At 33.0% G+C, this 17,879-nt stretch overlaps 1 protein-coding gene across 1 annotated transcript in view; it reads left to right on the forward strand.

The window, feature by feature from the left end:
• LOC145263826 (uncharacterized) overlaps positions 1-17,879 on the forward strand; it is a 187,262-nt gene that overhangs the window by 110,116 nt on the left and 59,267 nt on the right. The window contains exons 6-8 of the mRNA XM_080120892.1: positions 1,876-1,976; positions 9,652-9,801; positions 14,277-14,361. Of these exons, the coding sequence (XP_079977018.1) occupies positions 1,876-1,976; positions 9,652-9,801; positions 14,277-14,361 (336 nt within the window). The remainder of the gene's footprint in view (positions 1-1,875; positions 1,977-9,651; positions 9,802-14,276; positions 14,362-17,879) is intronic.

A 17,879-nucleotide genomic window follows, 5' to 3' on the forward strand; every position in this document is an offset into this window, starting at 1 on the left:
CATAAATAAATAAATACATAAATAAATAAATACTTAAATAAATAAATAAATTGCTAAATAAATAAATAAATACACAAATAAATAAATTGCTAAATGCATAAATAAATAAATACATAAATAAATAAATTGCTAAATACATAAATAAATAAATAAATTGCTAAATACATAAATAAATAAATACATAAATAAATAAATTGCTAAATGCATAAATAAATAAATACATAAATAAATAAATAAATTGCTAAATACATAAATAAATAAATTGCTAAATACATAAATAAATAAATGAATACATAAATACATAAATAAATTGCTAAATACATAAATAAATAAATAAATTGCTAAATACATAAATAAATAAATTGCTAAATACATAAATAAATAAATTGCTAAATAAATAAATAAATTGCTAAATAAATAAATAAATAAATAAATAAATAAATAAGAGGCAAATTCGTTTTATTTATTTAAAGGATATTTCACTGACAACGACAATTTTTACGGAAACGCATTTTTGAGAGTTTTTGAAGAATGAAAGCGATGTTGTTTTGTATCTTTAGTATTTTAGTTTTTATATTTCAAGCAGTCCCCTGTACTTATTCACAAAAAAAGTAGTGAATAATTCACTACTTTTTTTTAATATTCATTGTATATTATATTATTATGTATTTTATATATATATATATATATATATATATATATATATATATATATATATATATATATATATATATATATATATATACTAGCAAAAGTATCCGTCGTTGACTGGGTTTAAAAACAACCTTCCGAAAATGGACTCTGATTTATGAAAGTATGATAGGTTATGAAAAGGAAGGGTTGTAAAGAGATAGCTTCGAATTTGGGGGTATCAAAACCAAAGCAAAATATGATGAAACTAAAAATAAAATAGATAAACCCCATAATTTATTATACCATACCTGTTCACACTGAAACACTTATCACAATATTATGTGGATCTATATTAAAAAACCTTGTTAAACTTTGTGACATATTTCCATTCTATGGAGGTCAGGCGCAAACGAACAACCCATAATTTTATTATACCATATTTCTTCAAACTGAAACATAATTATCAAAGTATACTTACGCAGATAGATATGAAAAGTCTTTATTAAAGTTTGTGCCTATTTCCATTCTATGGAGGCCAGGCGCGAACAGAGGCCCCACAATTTTATTATACCATCCCCATTTAAGTTAAAACATACTTATCAATGTATTATTATGTACATCTATATCAAAAACACTTGTAAACGTTTTTTTTTTTTAATTTTTAATTTTTTTATTTCTATACTTTGTGGACCAGGCACGTACAAAGACCCCACAATTTTAATGAATCATCATTATGCCAGATCAAACATACCCATTCCTGTATCTCGATACATCTTCTATCATTATATGTGATCAGTTTTCTATAATAGTCAACCATATAGGATCCTATTCATGACCAGACACACAGACAGACGTTCAGCTTTATATTATAGATATATGTGTGTGTGTGTGTGTGTGTGTAGTAGTAGTAGTAGTAGTAGTAGTAGTAGTAGTAGGAGTATGAAATTCATAATGGGTCCTCAATCGCATGTATATCCATGTTAGGGGGAGATGACGGGTAGAGTTTTGTAGCACTTGCAAAGAGGTGTCGACGTCCCCCGACATACAGCATCTAGTGTTTCCAAATTAGTCGCCGATCTGGTACTCAGGAGTCTCAACGTTGCTTAATTTCGGTGATCTAACCAGAACTTGTTTGTCAACGTGATTATGCCGCACGACTGAGGTCCTGCTAGTTGCAAATTCTGAAATCTTTACACATCTTCTAATTCTTCCTTTTTCTTTTCTTTTTTTTTTAAATTTCAGCCAATATCGTTGTCATAAACATATCCATAGCGCAGACGTAACAAAGGTTGTCGCTTTACACGTTCTCATGATTGATATGTGTAACACTACGATTCACGATGGTGAGTAGACATCTTTTCGGATTAACGAACATCTTTCCAAATTTACGAACATCTTTCCAAATTTACGAATATCTTTTCGGATTTACGAACATCTTTTCGGATTTACGAACATCTTTTCGGATTTACGAACATCTTTCCAAATTTACGAACATCTTTCCAAATTTACGAACATCTTTTCGGATTTACGAACATCTTTTCGGATTTACGAACATCTTTTCGGATTTACGAACATCTTTCCAAATTTACGAACATCTTTCCAAATTTACGAATATCTTTCCAAATTTACGAATATCTTTCCAAATTTACGAATATCTTTCCAAATTTACGAACATCTTTCCAAATTTACGAACATCTTTCCAAATTTACGAATATCTTTCCAAATTTACGAATATCTTTCCAAATTTACGAACATCTTTTCGGATTTGCGAACATCTTTCCAAATTTACGAATATCTTTCCAAATTTACGAATATCTTTCCAAATTTACGAATATCTTTCCAAATTTACGAACATCTTTTCGGATTTGCGAACATCTTTCCAAATTTACGAACATCTTTTCGGATTTGCGAACATCTTTCCAAATTTACGAATATCTTTCCAAATTTACGAATATCTTTCCAAATTTACGAACATCTTTCCAAATTTACGAACATCTTTCCAAATTTACGAATATCTTTCCAAATTTACGAACATCTTTCCAAATTTACGAATATCTTTCCAAATTTACGAATATCTTTCCAAATTTACGAACATCTTTTCGGATTTACGAACATCTTTCCAAATTTACGAACATCTTTCCAAATTTACGAATATCTTTCCAAATTTACGAACATCTTTCCAAATTTACAAACATCTTTCCAAATTTACGAACATCTTTCCAAATTTACGAACATCTTTTCGGATTTACGAACATCTTTTCGGATTTACGAACATCTTTCCAAATTTACGAACATCTTTCCAAATTTACGAATATCTTTCCAAATTTACGAATATCTTTCCAAATTTACGAACATCTTTTCGGATTTGCGAACATCTTTCCAAATTTACGAACATCTTTCCAAATTTACGAACATCTTTCCAAATTTACGAACATCTTTCCAAATTTACGAACATTTTTCCAAATTTACGAACATCTTTTCGGATTTGCGAACATCTTTCCAAATTTACGAACATCTTTTCGGATTTGCGAACATCTTTCAAATTTACGAACATCTTTCCAAATTAACGAACATCTTTCCAAATTTACGAACATCTTTCCAAATTTACGAACATTTTTCCAAATTTACGAACATCTTTTCGGATTTACGAACATCTTTTGACATTAACCCATAGCATATTCATTAATTTACTAGCAGACCACCCGGCGTTGCCCGGTCGTAAAATGCGCATAAATATCATATGCTAATTAATGCAGAATTACCGTAGATATTAAACGTAACATTAAATTCCTTTAAAAAAATGAAGCAAAAAAAAAAAAAAAAAAATGGAAAGAAACTGTGCATGCGAGTATTGTATTTTTTTTCTAAACAGTTCACTTCTTGTAAGTTAAAAAAAAATACTCGAGCTGAGATTGAAACCAGAACCTAAAGACAGTGAGTCAAGTACGATAACCATTAAGCCAGCTTTACATGAACTTTAAAGAGTTTTCAAATCTACTTCTTCTTAACATAAATAATCTGTCACATAAACGATTTACGCATGCGCATTCAGGAAACAGTTAACAAACAGATAAAAAATCAGATGACTTGCGCGCACCAATTTTTCAGTTTTGACTCCTTAGTAGTCCTTTATTTTGGATAAAAATTGATTCAAATGTTTTCCGCGTGTCTGAATACCCTATATACCAAATTTCAAGTCTGTAGATCAAAGATTCGTTAAGTATATAGGTTGAGAAATGTCCTCATGCACACACACATTCACACTTTTATAGATATATAAAGTTACATCTTTTTGTTAGATTTTCGCAGATCTTCAGAGATTTAGGTACTTCTTTTAAAAATTATATGCATAGTTTTTAAGTTTACAAATTTACGCATATCTTTTTAAATTTACACACATATTTTTAGAATTACGCACACCTTTTGACACTAACTCACTGCAGCATTAAGAATTGATAATACAATGTTATAAATTGAATTTTAAAAAATTCTTAATGCTGCAATATTTTAAGTTATAAATTTATTATACTTTTTACTAGAATATCTTGTCCTTTTCTTTTCCAGTTTTAACAACTAGTCCGTTACTTTTCCATGTTTAAGTTTAACCATATTACTATTCATGCTCGCATTTTTCTATTGTAATCCATGATTTTTACATGCTTCCAGTAAATTCACTTGTTCTTTGTTTAATTTTAGTCTTATTTTTTGCCTCCATAAATATAACATACACATATGTAATAACAATGTACGACACTCGTCTGCTTTAATAAAATCCGCCTTTGGCCTTTTTTTCTCCGTTGACTGTAAAATACTCAGAAAAACAATTGAATGTCCTCTGTTTTTTGGGGTCGCCCTGTATATATATATATATACAGGGTGACCCCCCCCCACCACCACCACCACAAAAAAAAAAGAAGCTAAATGGAGGCTATCTAGAACATATGCTGTAGAACGGAGAAAAAAAGGCCAAATACCCTAGTGTTTTGATGTGATGTTTTGAATATAATAAACTAGTTATGACCAAAGTTTCATTTCATTCGGACAAAACACTAAGAAACGGGGCCTAATTAGAGTTGGGACCCGTTTCCGTTTTTTTTGGAGGTGGGGGTCACCTTGTATATATATATATATATATATATATATATATATATATATATATATATATATATATATATATATATATATATATATATTAAACTTCAATTCACAACTTTTGAAAACACATGTTCTTTTATTTTCTCATTAAGAGTATATGTTACACATCTGTTTTGTAAGCAATCTTCACCAAATAGTAAAAATATGTATTTTTAAATGTAGCAAACTCTTCAGTCAATTCTATGGAGAAAAACAAAAGTATTCAAACACAATCTTTGCATGCCACGAAACAGATGTGTAATATATACTATTATAAGAAAATAAAAGAACATGTGTTTTTAAAAATTTTGAATTGAACTTTTGAAAAATATATGTATATGCCCTGAAGATCATGGCGCATCAGAAATGGTATTGTATACTATTTATATTATATTATTGTCTATCCTGCTACAGCGGGAATAAACATTACTTTTGGAATGTTTACAAGAAAACCACACACACACACACACACACACACACACACACACACACACACACACACACATATATATATATATATATATATATATATATATATATATATATATATATACGAGCAAACAGTTAATAAAACATGTTAAAAAACACTTAGTAAAAGAGTTAAAAACATATTTAATCTGAAAAAGAAACACTTGATAACTGGATAGTCCTTAATCCGCGGAGTTTCGAAGAAATACTTTCCTTTTCATCAGAAGGTAGGAATTAGCAAAATGCAGGATCGGATTTTGCATACAAAAGTATTTGATGAAACAACAAGTAAGTCAAAGATCTTACTTGATAACAAAAAAAAGTGAAGCAGAGGGAATATGGTGAAGAAAAACGTGATTACACATGAATGGATAGTCTGGTGGAAGATAAATACCAGACTATCAATTCACGTTGGTTTTATCGAGCTTTCACATCTGGCTGAGATAACTTTATAAATATTAATTCTTTAATATTTATATTATACTTTAATTTTACCATCTTGGATCATTTTGATAAATTTAATTGTCATTTTTATTATATATATATATATATATATATATATATATATATATATATATATATATATTAGGATGTATTAGGGATGGGACGATTCCAGCCAGTATTTGTACCGATACCGTATATATATATATATATATGTACATATATATATGTACATATATATATATCTATATGTACATATATGTATATGTACATATATATATATCTATATGTACATATATATATGTGTGTACATATAGATATATATGTACATATATATATATATGTACATATATATCTATATGTACATATATATCTATATGTACATATATATCTATATGTAAATATATATATCTATATGTACATATATATATGTACATATATATATATACATATATATATGTGTGTGTATATATATATATATATATGTATATATACATATCTATATGTACATATATCTTTATATATATATATATATATATGTATATATACATATCTATATGTACATATATCTTTATATATATATATATATATATATATATATATATATATATATATATGTATATATATATATACATATATTAACAATTATTTTTATGCATACAGATACAAGACTTTTATGTTTATGCAATCATCAGTGTAGGAAGTGATAATTTCTGCAAGGAGGGAGATTCGAACCCAGTCAATAATGCCACCCTTGATTCAAGTCGAAATAATTTCATCAAATCAACAGTAGGTTCTCTACAATGTAGACTATAATGTATTGTGAAGTAAGCCATCACGAGGAGGCATATGAAACTTCCTCCCGGTGCACCACGGTCGGTTCCGGAATAGAGCAGGCAATCAATCGATTAGACTGAAAAAATGGGCGGTTTGACTGATTTTGATGACGATAATATTGGTTCAACTCGTCAGAAGATATTTGTATATTGAGTAAATTAAAAAGTGAGACATTAGTGTTGTCAAACTCATCTGAGCCTGAGTAGTGATACGTCTTTGACAATCAGTTACTTTGGGGGGGGGGGATATCGGGTATAGTTATGCTGCTGTTCATCCTAGAAGGCATACCTTCCCTGGGTTTACCTTCTCCCTGGTAAGCGGTTAGTTTATTGCTAATCGCTTATGTGCCACTAGGTTCATACGAGTCAGTGATACATCTTTGACAATCAGCTATGTTTTTTTTGTTTTTTTTTTTGTTATCGGATATAGTTATTAGTGTTGGGACGATTATTCAAAATCCGAAATCGGAAAAATCAGAGTTTTATTGGGTATTGGAATCGGTATCAGAATCGGGACAATTTGAGCCTGTTTTCCGATGCCAAAACGGATTCCTTTAATTATCTATTTTATTTGATTTTGTTTTTATAAAACATCTTCGACTGCTTGTAGTAATAATAAAATAATAAATATTTATTGATTTAAACTTTCAGTAAAATTAAAATCTCTAGATCACCGCCTCACAAGTGTTTGAGAAAATACATGCACATTTTTTTTGTTGTTATTTTCACAGTAATCGGGACAAAATAACAATTTTATAGTAAAATATTTAGAGATTTATAAAGAATCGGAATCAGAATCAGAAACTGTATCGGAATCTGGAATTTAGTACGGAATCGGTAATTGTATCGGAATCGGGAAAAATGTTGAAATCGTCCCATCATTAATAGTTATGCTGCTGTTCATCCTAGAAGGCATACCTTCCCTGGATTTATCTTCTCCCTGGTAAGCGGTTAGTTTATTGCTAATCATCTATGCGCCACGACCGGGGAATGCTGACAGGGCTAGTCAGGCATTTTTTTTATGGGCCAGAATGAACTTCACCTTGTGCGCTGACTTTCCAAACCCTTGTGTCTCATCTCCAACAAAGGCAGTAAATAGGTCCACTACTAACGATTACTATGATTCTGATACTGTACACTCTTTAACCCTCATCCACGAGTGGCCTCTGGGCCTTGATAAGTGGTGCCTTCTATGTAAAAAAATAAAACAAAAAAGTATACATCGGACAGTAGGTGTATTATTTGAAAAACACTCCTGTCTTCATGATTAACGAAATATATATCTCTATTATTATATAAAAGGTACTGTGTATGAGAGTGTGTGTATGAGTGTGTGTGAGAGTGTGTATGTGTGTGCGAGTGTGTGCGAGTGTGTGTGAGTGTGTGAGTGTGTGTTTCTACAAGATAAATTTATATCTTTCAAAGTAAGTTTTCGTTATAATACCATTACTTTATATATCATTTTAGAGAGTGTTTTTCGCTCTATCTAATGATTTAAATTACAATCATTTTCAAACAATTGTTTTCTTTTAAGAACGTTGAATACAGGATGGAAAAAAAGTAAATTTGCACAATTTTCTTATTTCCATTCAAGCTAGGCCGAAAAAGCTGCTAAAACAGCTCGCGATATCAACTAAGTGTTTGGCCCAGGAACCACTAAGTTTTGAAGATAACGAGCATAGTGGTTGGCCATCAGATGTTGACAACAATCAATTAAGAGCGTTATCCGAAGTCAGTCCACGCAGAATTGTTCGAGAACATGCTTCTGAATTAGACATAACGTATAAGACGATTTCCAACTAATTGAGAGAGATTGGAAAGACAAAAATTTAATAAATGGTTGCCATAGAATTGAACGACAACGAAAAGAAACAGCGTTGTGAAGTGTCATCTTCAAGAACGACGCGTTTCTCGACCGGGTTTTGACTTGCAATGAATGAAAAATGTTTTTTTTATGACAACCAGCAACGCTCAGCTCAGTGGTTAGACGCCGACGAAATTCCACAACACTTCCCGAAGCCAGAATTGCATCAAAAGAAGGTCATGCTGACTATTTGGTGGTCTGCGACTGGTCTCATCCATTACAGTTTTCTGAATGCAGCGAAATCATTACGGCGACGAACATTACGGCGAGTTAACAAATGAATTAAATGCATCAGAAACTTCAACAAGCACACCCCGCATTAATCAACAGAAAAGGCTAAATTATCCTCCACGACAATCCCCGACTGCACGTTACTAAACCAACCCTGCGGAAGTTGAATGAATTGGACTATGAAATTCTGATTCATCCGCTATACTCTCCAGACGTCTCTCCTACTGACTATCACTTTTTCAAGCATCTCAACAACTTTCTGCATAAGAAATTCTTAAAAAACCTAAACGATATTAAAAACGCCTTCAGCGACTTCATCACCACCAGAACGCAAGATTTTTATGTTACTGGCATAAATACACTTGTTTTGCGTTGGCAAAAAGAGTGTTGATTCTGATGGTGTTTATTTTGATCAATAAATTTTTGTTTGAGCTGAGATATGTTCATCTGAATTTAAAAGTTAAAAACAGCAAGATCTTTCTTGTCAACCTGATATACAGTAGAACCCCCCGAGATACGGCGGCCCTAGAATAAGTTTTTTTTTCAGGTTACGATGTGTAATACGATGTTTTTTCCGGCCCTTAGTTACAGTATTTGCCCCGCCTTACGTTGTTATTTATAATGTTATTTGACTATATATATATGTATATTATATACTGTACTATGTATATTATATACTGTACTATGTATATTATATACTGTACTATGTATATTATATACTGTACTATGTATATTATATACTGTACTGCGTTTTGTTACTAATTTTAAATGCCGTATCCCGGGGTTCTGCTGTGTATATAAAAATGATTGTTTATTTCGAGGACTATTTAACAAAAAACATTATTGATGAAGGATACTAAAAACTGATTGTATCATTGTTGCCAATATGCATCAGACAGTAGGTGTAATATTCGAAAGAGATTCTAATCTTTAGGACGATCCATATCTCTAGAAAATATGCAAGTTCTTAACTGTCATATTGGTCTGAAACGAACTAAGAAACAAAAATGGGTTAATTATTTTATTTTATTTAATATTTGGCAGGTGCCAACATCAGTTCGAAATTGATGACGAGTGGATGCATGAAGGTACCAGTGACATATGTGTCAAGTGGACCCGACTTGTTCATCAATACGTTCAAGAAACTCGGCACCAAGTATGGATTCATGGCTTACGTGACTTATGAAAACAAAGGTAAGAAGAAAAGTAATCCCCCACTTGTTTGGTGGCTGAAGTAGTTGCGAATCATCATGTCATCATCATCAGCATCATAATCATCATTATCATTATTATCGTCGTCATCATTATCATCATCATCAACGTCATCGTCACTGCTATTGTCATCATCGCCACCGTTATCATCATCATAATCATCGTTATTGTCGTCATCATCATCATCATCATCATCATCATCATCATCATCATCATCATCATCATCATCATCATCGTTATCGTCGTCATCGTCGTCATCGTCGCTGTCATTGTCATCATCATCGCCACCGTTATCATCATCGTCATCACTGTTATCATTATCATCATCATCATTATCATCATCACCGTCGTCATTGTCATCATCATCGTCATCACTGTTATCATTATCATCGTTATCATCACCATCATCACCGCTATTGTCATCGTCATCGTCATCATCATCATCATCATCATCATCATCATCATCATCATCATCACTGTTATTGTCGCCATCATCATCATCACCTTTATCATCATCATCATCATTGTCGTTATTATCACCGTCATTGTCATCGTCATCATGATGGTCATTATGATCGTCATCATCATCATCATTGGTTTTACATACTGTCATATGCTGGTTGATCAGCTAAAAGAAATTGACTTCCAAACTAACCCTATCTCTGTTTTCCTCTCAAGTTCATCCATATGAATACCCCTTCATTTGCCAACTAACCCTGCTACCTTAACTGTTCTACATTTATTAACCCCAACACGTTTCATCTATGTTTTTTAAATGTGATCATACCAACAAAGTCTCCTGTTCTGTACACATCTCTGTATGAAGCCATCAGATCTAAGCCCGTCTTTAAAATTCACATTACACATCCGTTTGCATATCATTTTTCTCTGCACGATATATAACTCTCGCTTCTCCTAATTTGTCCTTTAGTCCTCATGTTGTTGGGAATTATTTGGACGGTTAATTTCTGACCTGTATAGTAAAGACAAAAACATTTTTTTCTTGAGAACAATCCTTTACTTTAGATAAATGTAAATAAAGTCAATTATTGAATTCAACATATATATATATATATATATATATATATATATATATATATATATATATATATATATATATATATATGTATATATATATATATATATATATGTTGAATTCAATAATTGACTTTATTTACATATATATATATTTATTTATATATATATATATATATATATATATATATATATATATATATATATATATATATATATATATATATTGCCCGGGTGTTTGGAGGTGTGTGTTGAGCAAAAAAAAATGTTGTAGTTGGCAGGCAGGCTCGAACCCGTGACGTGAAGGCGGAAAAGAAAGTGGAGGTGTGTGTAAGGGTGTTGGCTAGGCAAAAAAAAAAAAAAGAAAAAAAATTGCGAGCGCAAAATAAAAAATAGGAGTAGTAAGCAGGCTCGAACCCGTATCACGCCAAAGGAAAAAGAGGTGAAAGAAAACAAACTGTCTTACTGATGTGCCCACCGTGGTTGTGACGTCATGGGCGGTCGAAGTAACGCGTCTCATGCGACGTTGTGGAAGCGAGGGTTGAATGACTTGCAAAAAATGTTAGCGAAAAAAACAAAAACAAAAAAAAAAAACGACCTTCCCTGTAGAAAAGTGCCTAGTTGAGGGTGAAGGAATTAATGTTTTGGGCCAAGTTTTTAATATTTGCCGTCCGAAGGGGCGAGCTTCAAAATAATACCAATCTCGTGAAAATCCGACGCCTCTGTCGAAAGTTTTTGTGAGACATACATACATACATACATACATACATACATTTAAACAGATGTTTGCTCTTTATAGTATAGACTAGCGGGGATACCCGGCGTTGCCCGGGTGTTTGGATGTGTGTGTGCTCTTAAGTCAAAAAGAAACACGGGAAGGGGGAAGTTTTGGTAAGTAGGCAGGATCGAACCCGAAGCCCTGAGGCGAAGTTGGAAAATAAAATGTGAAAAAAAACATGACACGTTAACCACTCGGCCAACCAGAATGAGTTACTGAACGACGTTTGAATTTATTTAAGTAAGAAGAGAATTGACAGGTGCCCGCACTTAATGACGTCAAGTGGAAGTTGTAGAGTTAACATTTTGTGCGAGCGGTACGACGACGTAAGCAATAGCTATTCAGCAGTTAACATTTTCTGCGGGACAGTTTTTAATGAGGTCAATAACCCGGTTTGTTTGTTTTTACCCAACTTTGGGGAAAACAAGCTTCCCCGTTTATTAGGGGAGTGTCTCGAAATGAAAGCAACCGTCCGATATGACGATGATAAGCCGACATTGACCAAACGTCACATCACTCTCTGGAGACCACTGGCCGTGGGCCAGAAATTCGAATCGAGTTTTGCTTTTTTTATACCGAAAAATGAAAGCAACACGTGGCGATCCGAAAATGGGGAATATTTAACGTTTCAAAGTCAGACAAATTAAATAAACAGGCGAACCCCGTTGTTAACTCGTAGATATTATCATTTAGACAGAATATAAAAACTTTTAAGAATAAGCGACCCCCCCCCCGAGAACCCCTCCCGGAAAAAAGCCTTTAGCGGACATACACAAAAAGCGAACATACATACGCACACAGATTTTCGCTTTTATATATATATAGAAGATAACATATATATTTAAAAAAAGATACAATAAAAGAAATACTTAGTGGGTATTCTAAAAAAAACGGTTGTTTTGGAAGGATTTTCCTTTTTTTCAGAAATTCGGTTAGTAGAGATGAGTTACTCTTCCTTTTTTGTTGTTGTTTAAGCAATTAACGCCGTCCAACATTTTTTTTTAAAGTTTCCTTTGTTGAAGTTTTTTTTTTTTTGTAAAAACTGATGTCGACTTTCACGGTCACTCTTAAGTGTGAAAAATAAAAAAAAAATTTTTTAAACTCACTTATGCAAATTAGAATATTTCCAACAATATTCTATAAGCAATATTTCTAACAGAGGAGGAAGAATTGCTATTTTCTTAGTTGATTGTTGTTGTGATGATTTTCAATCCTCTCATAGTCTTCGTCATAATCAACTGTCAATCTATCATCCTCACGTTATTCTGTTTTACAAGCTGGCTAAAAGTAGGTGGAGACTAGAAAACATTTATTCAGAGATCGGATATACTGTCCCGAGATTGGCTGAAAGAGAACTTCGGAGGCCGAGTGATCAGCCTCAAGACTACTTTTGAGTGGGCACTCCATAGCCCGGAACTAAGCCCTCCAGATTTTTTTCTTTGGGGCTATCTTAAGGACAGAGTCTACGCAGGGAAACCCAGAACCATGACGGAACTCAAGGAAGCCATCAGGGAGGAGATGAGAGTCATTACCAATTCGGTCCGTAAGAACGTCATGGACCACTTTGTGCTGCGCCCCAAGAAATACATGGAGCTAAATGGAGACCATTTAGAACATATGCTGTAGAACGGAGAAAAAAAGGCCAAAGACCCTAGTGTTTTGATGTGAGATGTTTTGAATATAATAAACTAGTTATGACCAAAGTTTCATTTCATTCGGACAAAACACTAAGAAACGAGGCCTAATTAGAGTTTGGGGCCTGTATATATATATATATATATATATATATATATATATATATATATATATATATATATATATATAGGGTGACCCAAAATTATTAATGAAAATGAAATGTTATTTATCAACGCATGTGCTCAAGCTTTTCCTTTTGGGTTTACACAGCTTTGAAGTCCGCCTTTTACGCTTCGACAGGCATTTTCTACCTTTTGGCTCACCCAGTGTGCGTGTGTGTGTGTGCGTGTGTCTGTGTGCGTGCGTGTGTGTGTGTGTGCGTGTGTGTGCGTGCGTGCGTGTGTGTGTGTGTGCGCGCGCGCGCGTGTGTGTGTGCGCGTGTGTCTGTGTGCGTGCGTGTGCGTGTGTGTGTGTCTGTGTGTGTGTGCGTGCGTGTGTCTGTGTGCGTGTATGCGTGCGTGTGTGTGTGCGTGCGTTCATGCGTATGTACGCGCGTGCACGTGTGTGTGTGTGCAATATTCTTAGTATTATTGCAAGAGTATGATTATAAAAAAAATTAGAAGTTTCTATCTATAGACAGGAGCGATAAGAAATTTACCAATCAAACGGAGACGCGCTCTGCTGGAAACCAATCAAAAACCGGAATCACTCCCTAAATAGAGTTAACCTCTTAAGAATTCCTGCATCGAATTACTTTTGTCTTTACATGGGAAGGAACTTCATCTGCAAGCTTTACAATTCAAAACTTCTTCCGATTGGCTACCGAGAACTTTGCCGTTGGTCTTAGTCTGCAAAAGTTTACAATTCAAAGTTTCTCTGGTTTGATACTTCCATTTTGTTTGGAATAACTTCCATTTTGTTTGGAATAACTTCCATTTTGTTTGGAATAAGATTTCTCTTCTAAAACTAAAACAGTTTACATCTCAAAAATTAATTTTCTTTCTTTCAGAATGTGAAGATAAGAAAACTATCCACGTTGGCAGAAATAGCAGAGGATTTTTTACATCTCCATATTCGAAATTCACGTTAGGAAGGTATGTATAAATAAAATAATCATTAGCTACACATATGCATACATGTTTCAGCTGCAATCTTGTTTGAAATCCATCTTTCCCAAACCTTTGTATCAACTGAAAATAGTTTCAATTGATACGCAGTTCTGCCACTCATCTGAAATCGACGAACCGATCTCCTAACTGTGCCGACATCAACTGCATCGGCTTCATAAACAGGCACCACTAAATATGTATCAGTTCAATTGTTGTTTTTGCATGACGGAATTCAATAATGCATCTTCGCTTCTAACGCACGTCCATGACAGAGGTTGCTTTCTTAGAGTCTCACACCATCAATATCTGCAACAGAGAGATGAAAATTTCAGGTCATGAATGCATCAATTAATTGTAACAATGCAAACTGCAATCCCCTCTGATCCATTCGACCGAAATCAAGAATAGGAGGCATTACTTTTGGAACGTTCATCGTGTATATATTTATATATGTATATCCTGCACGTTTTAATGGCATTCTTACTTGTCTTGTCCAACAGAAAAGCATACTGCGTACACTACAAAAAGTCGGTCAATTTAGCTCTTATGCGTAGATCATCGTATAACGATTTGATCAGTCTGTCTGACGTAATGAACATTTAAATTAAAATGTTTAAAATTCAACGCTATTTCACACGGTTAATGGTAGCTAATCGAGCCAGAGATGTCTCGTGTCGCGGGGTTCGAATCGTTCGACTGGCAGTAATCGTGACACCCTGCACTGAAGAATCCCGAAAGGATGAAACACTAGTGTCTGTAGGTATTTAATTATTATAGTAAAAAAAAAATAAATAAAAAAAATAAAATAAAAAAATAATTATATATATATATATATATATATATATATATATATATATATATATATAATTTACTATAATAATTATTAAATAATTATCAAGTACCTACAGGCACTACTGTTTAATCCTTTCAGAAATCATCAGTGCAAGGTGTCACGATTAACACTAATCGATAGATTCGAACCTGGCAACAGAAGCTATCTCTGGCTTCATTAGTAAGGACCTAATCCATATACATGCATATATATATGAATAAATATATATATGTGTGTGTGTGTGTGTGTGTGTGTGTGTGTGTGTGTGTGTGTGTGTGTGCATATATATAAGTATATATATAAGTATATATATATATAAGTTTTAAGAATATATATATAAGTACATATATATATATAAGTATATATATATAAGTATATATATATAAGTGTATATATATAAGTGTATATATATAAGTATATATATATAAGTATATATATAAGTATATATATATAAGTATATATATATAAGTATATATATATAAGTATATATATATATAAGTATATATATATATACAAGTATATATATATATATATATATATATATATATATATATATATATATATATATATATATATATATATAAAGTATACATATTCATCCTTGAATTAGGGTTTCACTGAAAGATGTATGCACATATGTAACCAGAATGTAACACATTATTCAAGCAAGCAGGCAAGGTCGCCCGGACGGTCTTCAGAGCTTTATATTTATTATGAAAAACAAAAACAAGATGAAAAGAAACACAAAGATATTTTAACGTGTAAATGAGTATTTACATAATAAATCTAACACAAGCGTCTGAAAAAACAAAGTCAAAGACAAGAAAAACAAATCAGTTACTATCCACTCTTAACTAAGATTAGTTCATTACGACCCCCAAAATAAAACCACTCAGCAATTCTATATAAAAAAAAAAAAAAAAATTAGTATTTATAATCTCAGTTTATAAACTTGTGTCGTTTATACAAGTAGCATTTTTTTTTTTTTTTTTTTTTTTTTTTTTGATTTCGTTAAAAGTAAGAAATATTTAGCGTTCGGCATTACTCGCTTCTTATTTTTGGTGATGATACTGCTTTGCTCAAGAAGATGAGCCAAAAGGTCTTGGCTGTCTGGTTAACTCGTCCTTCAAGCAATCTTTTTTTTCTTTTGATCCTCCGACAAAATAAGGGTGGACCTATGAATTCACACTCTTGTCCGTTCGTCTGTCCGCACTTTTCTCAATAACTACGCCTTGGAATTTTTTTTAATTTTGCACAAACATTAAACATGATATGAGAAAAAAAGTAACAGAACGGATTTTCCAGGAAAACTCCCCCCCCCCCATACACAGGGGTGCCTTTCGGGTTAAAATGACTAAAATTGATACTTTTGTGCTTATTAAAAAAAATTGATGCCTTGGATTTTTATAATACTTTCTGAAAAGTTGTAACTAACTGATTTCTATATAATTTTGTTTGTCTATACTTCGCGATAACTCTTGGGTGTGTCCCAGGGGCTCTTTTAGGGCTAATAAAAACACTCCATTTTTGGGACTATTTTATCATATTTGTCCAAAATTTTGTGTGTAATCTATTTAGCAGTTTTGCATGGTGCTGAACCCGAATTTCAATATGTTAAGGTCTTGGGGGCTTTTGGGGACTAAGGGGCTTTTGGGGACTAAGGGGCAAGATGTAGAACTCAAATTTACATATGTTAAGGCTTAAAACTGCACAGTTTTTTCATTTTCACCAGGATTTGACGTCCCCTGGGGATTTTTAGGGATAAATGGGGGGGGGGCTGATCTTAGTAATTTTTTTATGCCTCGTTCACTGTGCACTCACCGCGGACCATGCATGCTTCACTTGTTGTTCATGAAAATCGCTCAAGACAAGGCATGAAGTCACTTGATGTAAGGAGCTAAAAAAACTACTATTTTAAGGTCAAAAACTTTCTAACGGTAAATGTTAGATGGAATAAATTTTGAGCCAAAAAACAACAATTCTTCCCTCTTTGTTAGAAACATCGCTCCTGGAATGTGAGGACTAAAGATGTTTAGTTCTCTCACGCTGCAAGAACTTAGACACTAGGGTCGGAAAGTAGGGGTTGAGAAGTCAGCGACCCCCCCCCCTCCGATGAGGGGCACTCTGACCTGCAAAATGTGCCTTGACAGCCCTGTCGGCATTCTCTAGTGAGGGGGCCTCAGGAGATTTGCAATAAACTAACCCCTTCTCTAAGAGAGAAGGCAAAGCATGTGAGGGTGAACCTTCTAGAACGGCACAAAACTAGTATTACATCGCATCCAACAGGGACCAGGTAATTATAGGAATGGTTGATTTGAGAGGTCCGAGGACAAAAATCCCTAACTGCTCTAAACTCCCACCGGAAAATCAACAGGAGGGTAAAATAAGGGAACTGAGAGTTACGCGGCTGCCGAAAGCAAACCCAAGATCCATATTTTACTCTCCTTAAACATTGCTTTCAGGCTTGAAGGGCAAAGCAAGGAGTATCCTATTTCTCATGCGACGTTCTTTCTGCAAACTCACTCCTGAAGACTTTCTCCTTCTTTATGTCACCCTCGTCATATCTAATTATATCACACTTTTAATTCGCTTAAAAACGATTTTATTTATAAAAATAAAACTACTTGATCAATTTACGTGAATCTTGGTGTATAATATGTTTTTTTTTTTT

This window comes from Euprymna scolopes, chromosome 39, assembly GCF_053919585.1.
Source record: "Euprymna scolopes isolate OS-2025 chromosome 39, ASM5391958v1, whole genome shotgun sequence".
NCBI lineage: Eukaryota > Metazoa > Mollusca > Cephalopoda > Sepiida > Sepiolidae > Euprymna > Euprymna scolopes.